This window comes from Ursus maritimus, unplaced genomic scaffold (genome assembly GCF_017311325.1).
Source record: "Ursus maritimus isolate PB19 unplaced genomic scaffold, ASM1731132v1 scaffold_3, whole genome shotgun sequence".
NCBI lineage: Eukaryota > Metazoa > Chordata > Mammalia > Carnivora > Ursidae > Ursus > Ursus maritimus.
In genome coordinates, this window is record NW_024425563.1 from 94280745 (window position 1) to 94301279 (window position 20535).

The 20535-nt window shown below is 50.6% G+C and overlaps 1 protein-coding gene across 1 annotated transcript in view; it reads left to right on the forward strand.

Moving 5' to 3' along the window:
* The first annotated feature begins 223 nt into the window (after window positions 1-223).
* Window positions 224-20535, forward strand: part of OGDH (oxoglutarate dehydrogenase) — a 68034-nt gene continuing 47722 nt past the window's right edge. Inside the window, exons 1-2 of the mRNA XM_040644469.1 lie at window positions 224-347; window positions 12344-12592. Of these exons, the coding sequence (XP_040500403.1) occupies window positions 12371-12592 (222 nt within the window). The 5' untranslated portion in view covers window positions 224-347; window positions 12344-12370. The remainder of the gene's footprint in view (window positions 348-12343; window positions 12593-20535) is intronic.

Below are 20535 nucleotides of genomic sequence, written 5' to 3' on the forward strand. Positions count from 1 at the left end.
ACACAAACTCGCCCTGCGCCGAGGCCTCCGGTCCGACTAGTTTCTTCCGCTCTGGCCATACGGGTCCGGTCCGCGGAGCCCCCAGCTGGCGACACCAATGGCCACGCGCCGAACCCCTGCCCACCAAAGCGCGCAAACCCAACCCGCCCACAGCCGACCACAAGCACACGCAGCCCCAACGCCGGCGCAGCTCTATGACGCCAGGCAACGCCCACGGGGCATGGGCGGGCCTTCGTCTCCAGGGGCGGGGCTGCGTGCTGACGCCACACGCCGAGGCGGGGTCAAGAGTTTGGTGCCCCGGAGTGGGGTGTCGGCGCCTCATTCGGGTGGAGCTGAGCCGGGGACAGGTAAGCGCGCGCTGCCGCCGGGCCTGGCCCGGTGCAGGAAGATCCGCGGCCGCGGGTAGGAGGCGGGGATTGCGGCACAGGGCGAGGGCGCCGAGTCCTCGTTGTCGCTGGAGCCGCGGTGACAGGGAGTGAAGCCGGATGGAGCAGGGCTGACGGAGGGAGGTGGGCGGGACGGGGCATGACGGACGGGCGTGACAGCCAATGGCGGGAAGAGCGCCGCCTGACGGGCGGAGATTGGCGGGTGCGGACGCGCGCGGTCGTCGCGGGGGGCGCGCAGTGGCGAGCCATTGGTTGTGGCGGGCGTAGGGCGGCCCGCACGGCGGATGTGAGGGAACGGGCGCCGAGGCCCGGGTGACCCCCAAGGTCGAGGAGGCGTCACGAGGGAGCCGCCCGGCGCTGTCCTCTGACGGGTCGGAAGGGTGGCGCGCCCTTGATGGAGCCGCTGCGGACTGTGGGCCATAGGCCGTGCTCCACCCGCGCCTGTCCTAGCTGCGCGTCAGGGGAGACGCCCTTGAGCGGACCCGCCGCAGCACCCCTTGTTCAGTACTTCTCCGAACTCACTACCTCCAGACTCAGTACCCCGACTTACCCACCTTTCTCCATGCGCTCCGGGGGGGGGGGGGGACGCCCTTGAGCGGACCACCCCGAGCACCCTGTATGCTCAGTACCCCTCCGGACTCAGCACCCCATTTTACCCATCATTCTCTCTGCGCTCCTGGGGGGACGCTCTTGAGTGGACCACCCTCGGCACCCCGTGGCCTCAGTACTCCTCCAGAGTTAGTACCTCGCATACCCATCCTCCCTGCACTCCTGGGGAGACGCCTTTTAGCGGACCACCCCGGCACCCCTATGGACTCAGTACCTGTCTGGACTGAGTACCCCGCCTCGCCCATCCTCCCTGCACTCCTGGGGGGATGCCCTTGAACATATTTCATCTCCACAGCACCCTGTATACTCAGTACTCCTCCAGACTCAGTACCCCTTCTTACCCATCCTTCTTCCTGCTCTCCTGGGGCAATGTCCTTGAGCATATTTGATCTCCACAGCACCCCGTGTACTCAGTGCTCCACCATACTCAGTACTCTGCCATACTCATCCCTCTTCCTGTGCTGGGGGGGGGGGGGCGAAGCCCTTGAATGGGACACTCTGCAGCATCACGTGTACTCAGTACTGTGCCGTACTCAGCACTCCCTCATATCCATCCTCCCTGTTTTCTTGGAGTGACATCCTTGAGTGTATTTAATCTCTGCAGCACTCTGTGTAGTCAGTACCCCGCCATACTCAGCACCCCACCATACCCATCCTTCTTGTTCTCTTGGGGTGACACCCTTGAGCATATTTAACCTCCACGTCATCCCGTGTACTCAGTACCTCTCCAGACTCCACACCCTGCCTTACTCATCCTTCTCCCTGAGCTCCTGGGGTGATGTTCTTGAGCATATTTCATCTCCACACCACCCTGTGTACTCAGTACTCCTCTGTACTCACTACTCTGCCATACTCAGTACCCCACATACTCATCCTTCCTGTGCTCCTGGGGTGACATGCTTGAACAGACCACCCCACAGCACTCTGTGCTCGGTAGTCCTCTATCCTTGGTACCGCTCTATCCCCATAACTTCTTCCTGTGCTCCTGGAGAGATGCCCTCGATCATATTTAACCTCTGCATCACACCGTGTGCTCAGTACTCCTCCAGACCCAGCACCCCGCCTTCTCCTTGAGCTCCTGGGGAGACGCCCTTGAGTGGACCACCCTGAAGCACCTGTATACTCAGTGCTCCTCTGGACTCAGCATCCTGCCTTACCCATCCTTCTCCCTGTGCTCGTGGGGAGACACCCTTGGCGGGCCACCCTGCAGCACCCTACCGTACTCGTCCTTTTTCCAGAGGTCTGATAGCTCATGTTGAGATGAAGCGCATTTCTTGGAGCAGCACACCAGTCATGCACCTCTTCTGCTTCCCAGAGCTACCAGACAGAAGTGTAAGTAGTGTGCCCAGACTCAGTAGGACACTGGTGGTTGCAGAACGGAGGAGAGATGTTCCGAGGCCCAAGGTGTGACCTCTGTCTTGGCGATCCTCTGCCTTGCTCTGCAGTCCTGGACTGTGGAGCAGGGACTGGGAGGCATGTTTCCAGGCTCACTGCTCTGAACAGCTTCAGGACAAGTGGCCTTGGAATGGAGCCTCGTTTGCACAGTGGCAGGAGCTGCGACAGTCAAACCATAGTGTTTTTGTGTGGACACGTTTCTTATGAAAATATGCAGTACTCTTCTAGCTTTGCAAAGTAGCCGAAGACTGGATCTTGGAAAGTTGGAGAAAGACCAGTTTCCTGATGATTGAGAGCACTTTCCATATTTCAGGTTTTTTTCCTTTGCAACACTTTTGAGATACAATTCATGTGCTGTACCATTCACCCACTTAAAATACACAATTAAATGATTTGGAGTGTGTTCACAGTTATGCAAATATCACCACAGTTCAGTTACTTTTATAAACTAATTTCAGAAGCATGAATTTCTGTGGGTTTCATTTAAGTTTGCACAGTTTATTAAATACCGTTTACTGTGTTTATTGTATGTCTATCACACCTACACATGTGTGCTTATGTACATATCAGATCTACTTTTAACTGATCGCACTCCCCATTTTTTGAAAAAAAAATACTGTACTCTCTACCTTTTAAATATTCACATAGTTTTTTTTTTATGTTGGGATAACTGCCATTATTGAGATTTATTTCAATAATTGTACATATAAATTTGTCATATGCAGTTACAACAAATAGTACAGAGAGATGCCAGTGTCTCTTTGCCTAGTTTCCTCAAATGATAACATTTTGCAGAAACTAGAGTATGATATCACAACCAGGTACTGGCATTGATAACAGCCAAGAAACAGAATATTTTCCTCATCACAAGGATCCCTCTTCTTGCCTTTTTATAGCCACACATTCTTTCCTCCTGCCTCCATCTCCTTAGCTCATGGCAGCCACTAATCTGCTCTCCATTTCTATGAATTTGGCAAATGAAGCGTGTTACATAAAGAGAATCATAAGGTATGTAACCTTTTGGGATTGGCTTTTTGCACTCCTCAGTTCTCTGAATATGAATGCAGCTTGCTGCCGTCATGTCGCTCCTTTTATGCCTCCAGGCCTTGGATGCAACACCACTGGCTCACACGTTAAAGGACATCTGAGTTGTTTCCATTCTTTGGCTATTATGAATAAGGCTCCTAGAAGAATTCACATGCAGGTTTTTATGTGAACATAAGTTTTTGTCTGTCTGGGATAGATGCCTAGGAGTGCAGTTACGAGGTCATATGGTGGTTGCATATCTAGTATTTCAAGAAATAGCCAAACTTTTCCATAGTGGCTGTGCCATTTTACCTTCCCACTAGTAATGTGTTTGAGGTCCACTTTCTCCACATCCTCGCCAGCATTTCATGATGTCACTTTTTTTTTTTTTTAAATTTTAGCCATTCTAATAGTTATGTAGTGATATGTCATTGTGGTTTCCATTTGCATTTCCCTGACGGCTACTGATATTGAACACATTTTCATGTGCTTATTTGCTGTCTGTATATCCGCTTGAGTTATGCCCCTTTTTTGGTCTTTTGCCCATTTCATATATATATATTTTTTTTTAATGTTGAGTTTTGAGGATTCCTTATATATTCTAGCTCTTTGTTGGGTATGTGGTTTGCAAGTATTTTCTCATCTGTAGCTTGTCATCTTCTTAACAAGCTATTTTGCAGGGCCAGAGTTTTTAATTTTGATGAAGTCCAGTTTATCAATTTTGTCTTTTATGGATCCTGCTTCTGGTGTCAGATTTAAGAATTCTCTAGCTCTAGTTCCTAAAGATTTCCTGTTATGTACTTTTCTGTAAGTTGCATAGTTTTGTGTTGTACGTTTAAATCTGTGATTCATTTTCAGTTAATTTCCATATAAGGCGTGAAGTCTAATTTGAGATGTGCTTGTTTTGTTTTGGGGGGAGGGGGTTGCCTATGAATCTCCAGTCAATACTATTTGTTGAAAAGATGGTTGTTCCTCCACTGAATTGCTTTTGCACTTTTGTCAGAGATCAGTTGTGTTTATGTGGGTCTGTTTCAGAGTTCTCTGTTCTGTTCCATTGGACTTTTTGTCCATCTTACCATCAGTACCACACAATCTTGATTACCACAGGTACATAATAAATCTCGAAATCGGGTAGATTGGTTCTTCCCACTTTAGTCTTCCTTTTCAAAATTGTTTTGGCTAAACTAGTTCCTTTGCCTTCTCATTTAAATTTTAGAATAATCTTATCTCTACGTACAAAAAAAATTGCTGGGATTTTGATAAGAATTGTGTTTTATCTATATATTAATTTGGAGGTAACTAATATCTTTACCATGTTCAGCGCGCCAATCTATGAACACAGTATGTCTTTCCATTTACTTAGATTTTTATTTTTTTCATCAATGTTTTGTAGTTTTCAGCCTACAGCTCCTGCATATGTTTTGTTGGACTTAAACTATTTATTTTTAAAACTTTTTGGTTTTCATGTGTTTGTTAATAGCATACAGAAACACCGTTGATTTTTGTGTATTTATCTTGTATTCTATGACCTTGCTCAATTCATTTATTCTGTGAGTGTTTTTGTAGATTCCTTGAGATTTTATATAAAGACAATCATGCCATCTGCAAATAGGGGTAGTTTTCTTTCTTAATCTCTGACCCGTATGTTTTTCAGTTCCTTTTCTTGCCTTTTTGTTTTGGCGACAATTCTCAGTACTGTGTTGAGTAGTAGACATGAGAGTAGACATCCTTGTGTTGCTCCCAGTTTTACAAAGAAGCATTCAGTGTTTCACTATTAAGTTTAATGTTTGCTCTATGTTTTTGTGGATGCTCTAGATCAAATTGACGTCCCCCTCTAATCCTAGCTTCCTGAGGGTTTTTATCATGAGTGGGTGTTGAATTTTGTCAAGTGCTTTATCAGCATCTATTGATATAATCATGTGGTTTTTCTTCTTTAGCTTGTCAGTATGGTGGGTTACATTGTTTTTGTTTTTTAATATCAAACAAGCTTTGCATCCCTACAGTAAACCCCGCTAGAGTATAATTGTGTCTGTGTGTTGCTTAATTCTATTTGCTGAATTTTAAGGATGGAGATATAGATATAGATATAGATATAGATATAGATATAGATATAGATAGTATCTGTATTCATGAGGAAGGAATATTACTTTAAAGCTTTTTCTTTCTTTTTTTTTTTTTAACTGTTTTTGGGTTTGGTTTCAGGGAAATATTAGCTTCATAAAATGAATTGTTGTCTTCTCATATTTTCTGGAATAGATTGTGTAGGATTGGAATTAATTAATGTTTAAATGTTTGGTGGGATTCCCCGTGAGCTCATCTGGGCGTGAAAATTACTTTTTGAGATTTTTAATTACACATTAAATTTCTTTAATAATTGTGGAGTTATAAAATTATTTATTTCAAATTGGGTTCGTTGTGGCAGTTTGTACTTCCGTTGAGTTCCTTATGTCTAGTTGTTCTATCCCTTGTTGAAAGAGGGCACTTGAAGTCTCCAACTATAACTGAGTTTGTCTTCTTCCCTTTTATTAGTTTGGTTAACGTATTTTGCACTTATGTTGTTTGATGCACACACACTTAGGATTGCTATATCTTCTTAGTGGATTGATCTATTATCATTATGTAATGTCTTTGTCTTGTAATTTTTTTTTTTTTGCCCTGATGTCTACTTTATCTGGTAATAATATTGCACTCCTGCTTTCCTTTGATTAATTTTTGCATAATATGTAATTTTTCACCTTTTCACTTTCAATCTTTATCATTTTGTTTGAATTGAGTTTCTTGTGGACATGCATGTTCATAGTTGCTTAAGGAAGCATTTTGAACCTGGCTCCCTTAAACTTTTTGTTAGGTAATTCTAACATTTCTATCTTCTTGATGTCTATAGATTGTCTTTTTGGGGGGTTTTGGTTGAGATCATCCTGGTTCTTGATGTGGTGAGTGATCTTTGGTTATGTCTTGGACATTTGGGGTGTTACATTATGAGACTTGAGTCATAAATGTTTGAGCCCAGAGAACAGGTTTCTGCTGACGCTGCTGGAGGTCAGTGGGTGCTGCCTGGTTACTACAGGGCAGGGGTGGAATCTAGGCTCCCCACCCAGCCTGCTTGGTATCTGTGGGGAGGGACTCCTTGTTATTGCTGTGTGGGTGTAAGTTCCCCATTAAGCCTTTGTGATTCAACCCTGCCTGGGAAGGGAGGGGTGCTGCCCTGTTATTGCCGGGCACAGGTGGAATGCAGGCTCCCTGCTGGCCTCCACAGTCCTTGGGGTCATCTGGTGGGGATGGAAGTCCCTGATCTTCTCTGACACCACCGGTTGGGGTAGAGGTGGGCCACAGTGTTTTCTGTGGGGTTGGCTTCAGGCTGCAGTAGAGCAGTGATTGTCTACAAATGTTCTGTCCTGCTGTGCAACCCTTTTCTGGTCCTTTGACCAGAGAGAGCAGACTTTGTTTGCAGCTTTGTCTACGTCAGTCAGCATTTCTTGGTTTCCAGCTTCTTCAGCACCTAGTCTGGGATATGTGAAGCAGAAAGAAAATTGAGGACTTGATGCTGTCTGTGTCTTTTTGGGCCCCCAGATCCCTTCCCAGTCTGCCTCCTTCTCTCCACCTTTCAGAGTCTTATGTTTTGTTTGGTTTAAATGTAACATCTTATTTCTTTAGATGCATTTAGTGGGAAACAGAAGTCCTATATATGCCTTTATATATTTTTTTAAAATTTATTTATTTTAGTGGGGAGGGGCAGAGGGAGAGGAAGAAAGAAACCCAAGCAGACTCCGCGCTAAGTGCAGAGCCTGTTGTGGGGCTTGATCTCATGATCCTGCGATCATGACCTGAGCCAAAACCAAGATTCGGATGCTTGGCTGACTATGCCACCCTGACACCCACTGTACGTACCTTTAAATTTTTTAATAAATACTGACAATGGCCTTGTTTTCCATTAATACTTAATAATTTATAGTCTGATCAACACCCTTGAAGAATGCCTGTCTAGCTACGCCCCAGAGTCCTGCACAGTGGCGGTCTGGGTGACGACAGGTCAGCCTTCAGACCCACGCACTGAAGCTTGTTGGGGGTTCCAACTCCCGAGGTGGAAGCCCCTCACAGTTATCTGGTCAGCTGGCCATTCCACATTAATTTGTGTTCAGGTTTTCCTTGGGAACTTAAGCTTTTGAAGAGATATCATTAGTTGGTCTTTTTTCTCCTGCTGGTAAGCGGTAATTCTTTAGTCATAGGACACTCTCAGAGTGTACAAAGTGCTCTCATGTTTGTACCATAATCATAAAACGTGATGGGCGGGAGCAGGAGTGATCGCTGCCTTCACTTCTGGCAAAGGAACCTGAACGCAGAGCCAGTGACGTGTTTGAGGCTCATGTAGCAACCGAGAGCCCCTTTGCCTGTTTGCCCTGCAGGCTCGACCATATTTCTACCTAGTAATGGCGAGATACCTTTGCATTTTGAAAGTGATCCGGAACTACCTCCCTGTCCTTCAGTTTATGCTTGATGAGGCATCACAAGTGAAAGGCATTGAATTCTTTGAGATTTTCCACCAGGAAGGGGAGAGTTCCTATTTGTGCCCTCTCTGTGCATGTCCTTGTGTCACTGCCAGTAGTACAGTAAGTGCAGCCATGGAAGAACAGCTATAGGCATGTAGCAGACCTGGTCTTCTTGGTTCATCATGAGAATCTCAATGAGTCTGAAACCAGAAAAGAAAAAGAGAAAGGAGAATGTCTTCAAGATCAGTTGTACTTTTTAAATGGTTGTCAGGCAACACACACGGGGAAACAGTCACTTAACTATGCGGGCTCTTTTCCTCAGACTCGTTGCCTGAGGAGCTGCCTGGGTTGTTTTTGCTAGACCTTGCCTCCGTAATTGCACCTCTGCCTCCTCGACGTGACTTTGATAGCGTCAGGAGTCCGTTATCTCTGCATTCTGTGTATGGGGAGGTGGCCTTGGGTGAAGTGTGTGTCCAATGGGGGAAGGTCCAGGCACAGATAAAGTCCTGTTCTATGTCAGCATATAGATTTCTAAAGGCGGTATACCAAATCCTTAATTACATATTTTGCCTTGGTTTTTGCTTATCTTAAATGTTCTTTTTCTCAGAGGTACAGGTCTATACCTGCATCTTGAAATTAATGAGTTAACAAATAGTGTCATTTTGTGTACTTTACTGATACCAACAGATTTTCATTTTTTCTTAGACATCGTTTCTTTAAAAACAATGTCTTTGATACAGTTCACACACCATACAATTCACCCATGTAAGTTTCACGATTGGATGGTTCCCAGTATATTGGAAGGTTGTGCAGCCATCAACATAATCTAGTTGTAGAGCATCTTCATCCCTCTCTAAAGGAAACCCACACCCATTAGCAGACATGTGTCCCTCTGCCCCCAGCCCCATGCAGCTACCAGCAGGCTCTCTGTCTGTAGAGATTTGCCTGTACTGAACATTTTACGTTGTTTTTGTGGATGACTTTCTTCACATAACACTGTCGAGGTTTGTCTGTGTCGCAGCACACATCTGTATTGCATCCCTTTTTATTGCCCACTGCTGTCATATTGTGTGGCTCTAACACGTTCTGTACCTGTCCCGTCAGTTGATGGACATTTGGGTTGTTACCGTGTTTTGGCGACTATGAATAATGCCACTGTGAACGTTCACGTACAAAGGTTTGTATAGACATGTTTTCATTTCTCTTGGTTATGTACCTAGGAATGGAATTGCTGAGTCATGCAGTAGCTCTGTCTTTAACTTTCTGAGGACCTGCCACACTGCATTCCCCCACTGCACCAGCTTGTGTTCCCACCAGCAGTGCTCCCATTTCTCCACATCCTCCACAGCACCTATTTTCTCTTTGATCGTATCTAGTCTAGTGGGCATCAAGTGCCCACTTACAGTTTTGATTTGAAGTTCCTGAATGAATAATGATTTTGAACATCTTTTAATGTGTTTGTTGGCCATTTGTGTATCTTCTTTGGAGAAACGTCTACTCGTATCTTGTGGTGGTTGTTTTACTTGGTTATTTTTCTCTTTACTGTTGAATTGTAAGAGGGTTTTTAAATGTATTCTGTATATAATCGTGTGTTTTGTAAGTGTTTTTCCCTATTTTGTGTTAGGGAAACACAAAGGTTTGTGATGACACACAAAGGTTTTTATTTTGATGGGGTCCAGTTTATCTGTTTATTCGTTCATTTAACTAAGAATCCATTACCTGACTCAGGGCCACAAAGATTTACTACATTGTAACTTGAAAATTATAAAACTTCTGAGAGTGTTACAGGGTTTTTTAGCTGTTGTACTTAGGTCTTCGATCCATTTTGAGTTAATTTTCTATATGGTGTGAGATAGGGATCTAATTTCATGTTGTTTTTTGTGGAACTGTGGTTGTCCCACCACCGTTTGTTGAAAGGACTACTTTTTTGGCATCCAAAACCAAACCAAAGTCAGAACACATGGACTTTTTGGATAACCCAAGGTTTTCATGAAAGTGTTTGAACAATTGAATGTCTCTACCAAATGATGCACTTCTTATGGTGACTTGGAATTAGAAAGATGGAATATGGTTCTTCCAAAATCTGGAACGTAAACCCAGTGTCTGCTCAGGTCCATCAGATCGTGGGGATCTTTGGGTGGGGCCGTCCACTGAGGAGCAGTCTTTCTGATGAGTCGTGTTAAGGGGAGTTTGACAGTGACTGGGCAGCCCTGAGCTGTGTGGCAGATGCAGTGACCGCAGGCAGCAGCTAGATAACACGGGCTATCTGCAGCGTCGTGTTGGAAGGACTGCTTTTGGCAGAACCGAAGGAATGAGTGGTTTTGTGGTTGTCGGTGTGGTACCTGTGTCACTGGGCCTCACAGCAGCTCAGTAATGACAGTTAGTGGAGGTGAGACTACTGCATCCTGGGAGGAGAGCCCAACGCAGAGACCGTGGCATGGCTCAGGAGGCCCAGATGACAGTGACGCTGGAGGGGAAACATGAGCGTTTTCCTTCGGATCTACGTCCTAAAAAGCAGTGGTGGTGGTTTCTGCCGTCCCTGTGTTGGCAGGCGCTCGGTGGAGAGACGTGTGGTGAGGGTTAGGGAGAGCGGACGTGACGTGGAGCTTGTGACTCCTGAGGTGAAAATAGCACAGGCCGAGATTGCGTTCTGTGCCCACATTCGAAACCCCGCGGCCTGCCTGTCTTGAACCTGTGAGGGGCCGTTTTCATTGGTTGTTTAGTTGGTTTCAGAACACCTGCTCTGCGTCTTCCTTGTGCTGGCCTGTCTTTCCCAAGCAGCAGGGCAGGCCGGCGCTCTCTGCGTCCGAGACCTCGTGTGGATTCTGAGCATAGTTGGGCCAAGAGGAAGAGCTCCTATAAACAGTACCCGGGGTACTTTACCCAACAGTTATTTCTGGGAAATTCTCACCACGATTCAGGGCTTGGACCTCCTTCAGGTAGGTGTGGAGGTGGGTGTGATTCCAGCCAGGGCACCTGCTTCGAGGCACAGGCGTGAGCAAGGCGTTAGGCCAGCACACATGGCAACCTGAGGCAGAGGGCTGTGGTATGAGCCTTGCTCCACTCCTCTCCTCTCTTTTTCCCTCCCCTCCCTGGGCAGCTAGGATTCTTGGGGAGGGGGAGCAGCACCGTGTCCTTGTTGTGCTGGGTTCTCTGGCATGGTTGGAGTTGGTTCAAGATACTTTGGAACAGTCTCAACTCTTGCACAGTCTGGCAGCTACAGCCGCTTGTTTGTAACACGGCTGTGTTTGATGCAGGTACGTGTTAAACGCAGTCCTTTCCTTCTCACCCTGGCCTCTCCCTGCCTCTCCCTTCCTCTCCAGCCGCTGAAGGGCCAGGCAGAACAGGAAGATGGGCATTGCATCCTGGCCCTGCTGTTAATGGCTCTATGACCTTAGGAACTTTCTTTCAAGAAAGAAACTAAAACTCAGAAAGGCAGTCTGAAAACAGAAGAACTGGTGCCTGCCTTTTAGGGGGTTTGCGGGGTTTGTGAGGAGTCCTAAACGTGTCACAGGGTAGGTAAACATTTCTGTCACGATTGCTGTGTGGGCTTCCCCTTGGAACCTGTTCAGAGCTCAGCCCCAGTCCTGTCAGGCCTCCCCGGGTCCCCGGTGCTTATGAAGTGTGACCATGCTCTGTGGGTGGCGTCAGGACCCTCCATGTGGTCCTGTCCAGCTCACCCCCTTCTCCTTGTCTTGCGTCAGATAATTCTTGCTCTTCCTCTGTTCCTTCACACTTTTCCCACCTCTCTGTCTTTCCCCCTCCTGATTCTTTGGCTTAGAATACCTCCTCCCCTTCATGGCTAAATCCTTCCTCGAGGCCTGAAAACCGCAGCCTTCCCAAAGCTTCCCTTGGCTGCTCTTTCCTCCCACCTGAAAGGAATGGGCCTTTCCCAGAGTTTTGTTGGCATTTTTGGTGCCACTCGAGTACTCAGTGTTTTCTCTGCAGCGTTTTTTGTTTGTTTGTCTTTTTCTCTTCTGCCTGATGGTAAATTATTTGAGGGTGACCAAAATATTTTTCCAGTTTCTCTGTATGTTCCAGAACACTCCGAGTCCAGTAGGGGCTTAATAGTTTCAGGACAGATTAGAAATGTCTTTCTCATTTGATGGTTAATCCTAATCTAATCCTCATGAAATAATCCTTGCTGCCTTTTCTGTGATTGTCTTACACACCCATAAGCTTAAAGAGCTTCCCACGTGTGGTGTGTCGTTGGCCTCCCATCCCTCCAACGAGACTGCAGCTGCATCCTTGCCTCCATGTCGTGTGGAGCACAGGCCCCCTGCCTAGAAGATGGGTTTAGGTGGGTGCACGTGCTCTGTCATGTCCTCTGCACCCCCGATGTGGCACTCACGGCCATGAGTCTCTGCCAGCCACAGTGTGCACGGGTTTTCCCTGTCTGACAAGATACCCTTTCTAACTTTTCTTCTTTTTTTTGTGCAGACAGTCGTGAGAGACGTCAGGACAAGAATGTTTCACTTAAGGACTTGTGCTGCTAAGTTGAGGCCGTTGACGGCCTCCCAGACTGTGAAGACATTTTCACAAAACAGACCAGCAGCAGCCAGGACGTTGGGGCAGATTCGGTGCTTTACCACCCCCGTTGCTGCTGAGCCCTTCCTCAGCGGGACTAGTTCCAACTATGTGGAAGAAATGTACTATGCTTGGTTGGAAAACCCCAAAAGTGTACACAAGGTAAGGCTCCCAGGAGCGGATGTCTTCGTGTGTTTGGAGTCTTGGCCTGATGTTGGCCGGCCATCCAGGTAAGTGCCTGTGTCCGAGGAGCCTTCTGGAAGGCAGGCCGGCCAGCAGGCGGCGGAAAACCCCACCGAGCGGAGTCCTCTGCATCGGCAGCTTGGTCGTCATCCGGGCCCCACAGTGACCACCTCTCTGGAGGCGTGCTCCCCTCTCGCTTGATGCAGCACACGCTTGAGACCTGCTCCCGGGAACAGAAGACCTGTTGGACCTGCAGGGGTCTGAAGAGGCTCGTGCACCAGTTCCAGGGTCTCCCCAAGAATGCTGTGGGATACAGACGCCGAAGACAGGAGGCAAACAGAAGCGACCACGCCGCAGACTGCTCCTCCATCCCATCTTCCTGAGAAACCCTAAAATCATCGCATGTGAATGCTGTGTAAATGGCATTTTCGATCAGTATACTCCTGTATTTGAAAGTAAAGTCCGTCCGGGCTTCTTTCTAATTCCCCTCTGTTGCCTGTAAGGCATGTCCCCAAGAGCCCCTGTGTGCAAGCGTTTGCTTGATACAGGGCGTGCCTGGCAGTCGAGTTTCTTCCTAGCATTCCGTCCGTGATGTTTACGGGTTTTAAGGCTGGGCAGCTGGCCCAGTTGCAGGAACTGGAGGGTGGGTCCCCAAGTTGCAGTCTGTGCCCTGTTTGCAGGCCGTGGGAGGTTCGGAGGAGACGGTACATGTGAGGTGCCCGGGGTCTGCACAGAGGAGTGCCCGTTGGAGGCTGGCCAGCATTAACTGTTGTTTTGGCCTTTTCCTTACTCGTGAATCTTGGGGTCTTGTCATCAAAAGGCAGCCTGCTTCCACTGGGCCCCTGAGAATAAGCTTTACTCTGAAATGTTCATGACATTTAAGGGTGGTTATGTGCGTGTGGCCGCTGGAGCCACTGGCCCTGTTTCATCCTGGTTTGAGCCTCGTTGCTTGGCAAAGGAGGGCATCCGGCTGGGTCCTTCCCCGTTCCCTTGGCAACCTGGAGGCCACGTGGCTCCCTGAGCAAGGTGAGACCTGGTTTCCTGTGAGAGTAGATGTTTCCCTGACCTGTAAACAAAGGGACCATCCAGAGGTGTCCCACGAAAGTGGCCCTGCCTACAGTTCTGGCTGTCAGACACTCTGAAGACAGGCCCTGTGCTGTGGGCTCTGGACTAAACCTCGCCAGGCCTGTCCCTCGGCCTTCCTCTCCCCAAACATAATCTCTTCATGGAACCAACCACATCTTCTGTTCTCTGGGCTGTTGCAGTGTGTGTACTCTGGGCACAGTGACATGTGCCTTTTCACTGTGCAGTGTCCTGACTTCATTCCCAATCCCGGGGAGCACAGCACAGTGACGGCTCCACTGATGGGCCAGGTGCAGCAGGTGCAGCCGGTGCAGCCAGGGGTGGGGGGGGGAGGAGTCCAGGGTGGGGACTGGGTCCTTAGGCTCTGCTGGTCAGAGTGAACACTCACAGAGATGCAGCAGAGCGGGTAGGAGGATCTCAGAAAGGGGCTTGCCAGGTGAATACGAGAATCCACGCAGGTTGGCATCCTTGGGCCAGATTGTACGTGTTGGTTTCTGTTGCAGGGACTCTCCAGGGGGTACCACGTCTTCTAGAGAAGGGGAGGGGCAGGGCAGCGTAAATCGGGGTGCCCCTGTCCACAGTGCCAACCACAGGGAGTCGATTGCCTCTCCAAATTGGGATAGGCCTCCTACCTGACGTGTCTGTGTTTTTTCAGAGATACAATCCAAAGCTTGCACTAGATTCCGGAGGACTCTGTGACTCAGGGAAGTCCTTAGAAATATTGACTTTGCTAAGAACACTTCGTTTGTGCTTGTGTTTTAGAACATATAGTTCAAGCAGAAATGATAAATTAGATTTGAAGATTGAGATCAATTGGCATTCAGATCCCCCACGTGTGTGTTGTTGTGCAGTGTGGGCTCCGTGCCCTGAGGGCTGGTCCTGTGCTCTCTCTCCTCTGTTGGCACAGAACTTGTTCATATCCGGCAGAAACAGAACAATTTTAGGATCTCCCCTCCCTGCCCTGTTACACTCAGCTTTCCAATTATTTTTTTAACTCTTTATGATATTTTCAAACAAACAGTAGAGAATAAAACGAGCCACTGCAAGGAGACCCACGTCCAGCTTCAACAGCACTCCACAGTTTGCCAGTTTCTTTTTTTTTTTTTTTTTAAGATTTTATTTATTTATTTGACAGAGACAGCCAGCGAGAGAGGGAACACAAGCAGGGGGAGTGGGAGAGGAAGAAGCAGGCTCCTAGCAGAGGAGCCTGATGTGGGGCTCGATCCCAGAACGCTGGGATCACGCCCTGAGCCGAAGGCAGACGCTTAACCGCTGTGCCACCCAGGCACCCCTGCCAGTTTCTAAAACCTCTTCCTGCCCCACTCTTTTTTGCTTGTTGGTTTCACTTGGGTGGGGGCTCAGGGGAGCGTTTGAAGCAAATCCAGACCTGCGTCATTTCGGCACAACTCTCACTAACGGGAATGTTGTCTTCACCACACCTAACACAGTTCACAGATAACTCTCCAGCGTCTACTTCTCAGCCTCAGCCAGCTGTGCCTCTCTTAAAGAGTATGTGCCTGAAAGGCAGATGCCTAACCGACAGAGCCACCCAGGCGCCCCGTGTGTGCCTGTTTTTAAAGAACGCTTATATTTCTAAGTGTTTCCTTGTGAACGTTGCGGTGATGTACGTGAGCAATTCTGAGCTGGAGCCCCTCGTGCTCCTGGTGCCCGGGCAGGTGGCTGGCCCCGACTGCACCCCCTCCCCGTCGTCACCTCCAGTCTAAACGCCTTGTCAAGCACAGCCCACTGCTGGACCCCATTAGGAAATCTCAACGGAGGCCTATTGTGTCAGCACGTGAAGCCTCCCTCATCACGGTCTCAGGCGTGTTGGGGATAAGTCAGATGGCAGCATCTTATTTTTATTTAAATCTTAGAAACACTTAGAATGAAAGCTAGATTGCCCCGTCAGTATTTAAGACAAGCAGGTATTGGGCACTACTGTGCCCCTATCGGGCCCCATTTGTGTGCAGTGGCACACGCGCCCCCCCCCAACAGGCGGAGCTGTGGTGTCAACCCCACCAGGGAGGACCCTGGCTTGCTCCCAGTGCTGGAGCTGGAGGGAGGGCCTTCTCTGCCTGTGGCCGTCCTCAGAGCCTCAAAGCTTGCTTCCCCTGCCAGGCCTTCTTAGTGGCCTTAGCCCACTTCCGAAATATTGTCTTCCTCTTCCTGTTAACCACACCCATTTCTTACACCATCTGGGGGGCCGCTCCAAGCGTAGTGACAGCTCTGGTCCCCCATGGTCGCTGCATCCAAGGGGGAGTCTTCAGACTCAGTCCCACCTCCTGGGGCCTGGGCCATTCTTCCTCTTCCTTCCGTTCTCGTGAGACACAATCCTGTCGTTTTGTGTAAGGGAGCCAGACAAGCAGAGAAAAAAACACATCATCCCCAATTCATGGTGACATGTGCCTTTTCACTGTGCAGTTTTGAAACCACCCTGGCTGTGCTCGGAGAACTCTGCAGGCCTTAGCGGACAGACACACGTGTAGTGTAGGTCTGTGGGGTACTTTGTGGGATTTCGGTGATGGAGGCTGTGAAGCGGCGGTGACACTCGGCTTCCGACATCAGAAGGTATCTCAACCACGGTGATTTGTGTATGAAATCACCCAGTAGGCGGAGCACCTTCCCGAATGTCAGCACGGTATCTCCAGGGGGCTTCACTTGCAGGTTTAGATGTGAGATAGGGTTCACATGTCTGAAGGGTGCAGGAAACAGGAGGCGGTTTGCAGCCCATGGCTGTCCGGTCTGAGTGCGGTGGTGCGGGGCTGCGGGAGACGTGCTGGTGCAGGGTCCTTGTGTGCACGGGCCTGGGCACCACCTCTCAGCCCTGGGGCCACGTGTCTGCCTCTCTTGGAGGGGGCTGTGATGAGCCAAACCCTGAGCCGTCCGAAGGTCTGCAGGCTCTTGGCCCAAGGTGCCGCCCTCGGGGCTTGGAAAGGAGGCCTCTCCTCTATGTGGTCATGACTTCCGGACTCGGATTCTCTTGGAAGCTGTGGGGGGGTGTGCTGCAGGCATAGGAGGACCTGAGGCCACCAGACGGGTCCTCTCTGTCACGGTCTAAAGGGGTCCCAGCCTCCATCTCGAGCAGAGGCCGGGGAGCGGCGGTCACGGTCAGCAGATTGCACAGGGCAGAGCTGAGGCAGCGTTCTTTGCTCGTCTTGGGGGGTGGTTGAGGTTCTGCTCCCACGCCGTCACAGAGGAAAGGTAGCTGAGGTCGTCTGCAGACATGACCTCACCGGTGCTGTGCTTTCAGCATGACCGTGTGGCTCTGACTGAGCATGTATTTTCTCGGTTTCTGTGACGGAGGGGTACCCAGGTAGAACCTCCAGTTTTAACTGCTTGCAGTATAAACAGCTCCATGGCACAAAGTCAGGCAGACCCGAATCCCAGGGCACTGCCAGTCCCTGCCTCCCAGACGTGTGCTGGGCCGGGCGCGGCCTTGCCAGTGGATGGAAGGGTCAGAGCCTCACAGTGGGACCTTGGGGTGGGCACACACGGTGTTTTGAGGGAAGGCTGGGTCCCAGCAGTTGGCACGAAGAGGGCACTTCGGGCGGGTGTGGGAACCGTCCAGTGCAGCCTTTTCATGCACAGCAGGGATACAAGACACATGGCCACATGCCGTGGCTGGGCCACAGGACACAGTAACCTGAATGCATAGGGCACGGTGCAGAGCTTTCAGCACACCTTCTAAACTGGAGGAGCCCGTGTGCGGGGGGCTGGGGAGGACGGAGCCTCAGAGCAGCACCCGGCAGCCGGCCAGCCTCCCGCAACCACCCTTACCCTTAGGTTCAGGAGCCGCTGCCTGTCCATCTGTTTGGCTGAATTAGCCTGGAGCCACCAAACCCTTGCTCAGGATGGCCACTGGCTACTTAACTGCCCTGACTTTCGTGCAGGCAGCACCTAAGAAGCACTGTTAATACAGGACCTTAATAATGTGGCTGTCCGTCAAGGCACTGGGGTCCGACCCAGACCCGCAGTTCATCAACCTCGGGCTGGCCTCTATGCCCAGGGTTTGGTCAAGTCCAGAGGCTTCTTACCCACTCCCCAGGCTGGTTTGACGTCAGGGTACTTGGCAGGGCACCGGCAGAGGGCGGTGGTGGCGTCGGGTGACATGTGCCAGAGCGAGGTGCGTCCTGCGGGCGGGTAGGCCTAAGGCAGAGCAGCATCTGAAAGGGACTTTGAACAGGAGGAAAACGGGCTGGTCAGCCCAGGACCAGCGGCGTGGAATTGGGCGGCTAGAGTACACGGTAACCCCACGGTTGAGTGTTGATCCTCAGTTTCTGGAACAAATCCAAATATCCTGTGGCTGCTTTTCAAAGTGTGAGAAGGTGTGCCAGTACAGGGGTGACTCCCTCTGCAGGCCAGGTTCTGGTGAGCACACACGCGCAGCTGAAGCGGCTTCTTTGGCCCCGTCCAGACCCTGGGAGGCAGACTCGCCACCGCCATGCACTCGCTGTGCGTCGGGCCCTTAGGTCACACACTCGAGCTGGCCGCCATGTCTGACACACCCTGGGGGGCTTTCCAGGCAGGTGAAAGGGGTGGCGTGTTTGCCGCCCCTCCGACACTGAAGCACTCCATGAACGGTCTCTGATGGGAACTCCATGGCCAGGAACTTGGCCCTGAGGTGCCGGTGATCTGCTGACAGTAGATAATTGAGGACAGAGTCCACTTGCCTCACTGACTGCTCACACCCATGTGCCCTGGTGAGCAGTGCCGCGCTCACCAGTGTCAGCAGCTTTTCCGGGTGAGGTGGAGCCTCTGGATTCTCGAGGCCGCAGGTGTCAACAGCTGGCACCCCACCTACCACCGCACCTGACGCCCTGGTGACACCATGCCTAGCACTACAGCTGACTTGTCAGGCTGTTCACCCTGTGGAGGAGTCTGAACCTGTCTGAGTTTGACTCAAGTGTGTTGAGCACCGACTGTGTGCAAAGCCTGGAGTAGCTTCCTTAAGGTGTGCACAGCCTTCAAAGGGCTTCCTCTGCTTAGGGCAGAGAGGGTGTGTGATGGCTGGGAGAGTCCGTCGTCGTTACAGGAGGTCTGGGAGGTTGGTGGGGGCTTGGGGGTGATGGCTTTTGGAACAGAGTTTCATAAGTTATAGGTGAATGCTTTCGTTGATCTAAAATTGAAAGTAAGAATTTTGGTGTCGTTTCGACCAGAATACTGTACTTACTTATACTCAAAACCTACCACGTTTTGGTAAGGTCCATTTTGGCAACAAGTGAGGGTCTCAGCCCCACTCGTGGGAGGGGGGTGGCAGCCCACACCTCCGCTGATGGCTGTCCCCTCTTCCCGCGTGGCCTGTGGCCTGGCTTCTGCCAACTCTCCAGTTTTGTCTCTACTGGGTCACCCTGTCCCACAGGGCTCATGGCACTGGCTGCCCCCGAAGTGCCGTCTTCTTCCACCGCCACCCCTGTGCCTGCTCTGAATTCCCACGCTCACTCATGTTCCTGCCATTCCTGAGAGAGGGGCTCTTTGTGGTCGTTCGCCTGTCCCTAAACCTGAAAACGGCCTGTGCAGAGGCAGCCTCAGTGGGTGTCCGTGGGATTGAACTCGTGAGTGACAGTGCTCACACCTTGTCACGGAACACTACCTGCGTACGACCTGTGTGCCTTTGGGAATACCGTTCTGCCAGGAACGTCACCGGAAGCCTCCTGTCTTGCTGGGTGGAGGAGCTGGCCTCCCAGGGGCAGGTGCCTTCTCTGGTCCTCCCTGCAGGCAACCACTGCCTCTCCAGCGGTGGATAGAGGACAGAGTGTCTGTCAGTGGCCACTGGTAGGTTCAGGGGCAGGCAGGGGGAGAGAGAGTTTCCTCGGTGGGTTAGTTGTGCACCAGAGGCAGATGAAGAGGTTGGAGGCTGGGGCATTGGTGACGGGGTGTCTGGACCCTCGGTGTGAGTCTGTGGTGGCTGGTGGCTTATGTCGCACTTGGAGGAGGCGATGAGCTCATGGCCGTGTGGCAGGGTTGGGACTCCCGCCTGGCTCCATCTGACACAGAAAGCCACCCTCTGGCCCGGGTACCGTAGCCCGAGACAACAGCCAGGGTCCACTGTGCCTTGTTGGTTGTGGGTGTTCCAGAGACTTCTCCAGAGGCACTGTTAGAGTCCGTGCTGTGAAATCACCCCCACCCTCACCGGTCCCTGGGCTTCCTCCCTTTCACTTCTGCTTTGTTGCCACAGTTAATGCTGGAGGCACAGGTCACCACACCATAGGGCTGGGGTGTCCAGACAAGAGGAAGGAGTTTGGCTCCGAGAGGAATGTGAATGTGGCGCATGCGTGCGCACACACACAGGGTTTTTCTCACTCAGTAAGAAGCCTGGGGCCACTTGCCTCAATGGCACGACAGCCTCACACCGCCAGGCTCGAGCAGATGGGCAGGGGCAGGCATCCTCTTCTGGAAGCTTCCTCCTCACAGAGGGGAGGGGCCCCCCAACCGGCTGCTGCAGCCTCACGGCCACCTCTTCACGGAGTGTGGCAGCCAGTGAGCGCACAGGTCTATAAAACCTCCTGCCGAGGTGTGTACCAGCAAGGGCTGTGCTCCTCAGACAGGAAGCCCTCTCCGGGAGGGGACGAGGCCCAGTATTCAGGGTCCAGGGATGAGAGAGAGAGAGGCCGCTTGGGGAGCGGAAACTATTGGATGGGGTAGTGAGGCCTGCAGCCAAAACATGACCTCTGCTTGCAGAGACTTTTTTCGGTCAGCTTTTGTGAGGTCTGACTGACATTGAAACGTGCCCGTTTTAAGTTGCAGGGCGCTGGGTGTGCAAGTCACCGGACTCCACTTGCAGAGGTGCGCGTGTGAAAGCGTCCCCCGTCTCGGTGGAAGGGGGCTCGCTGCTGCTGTGG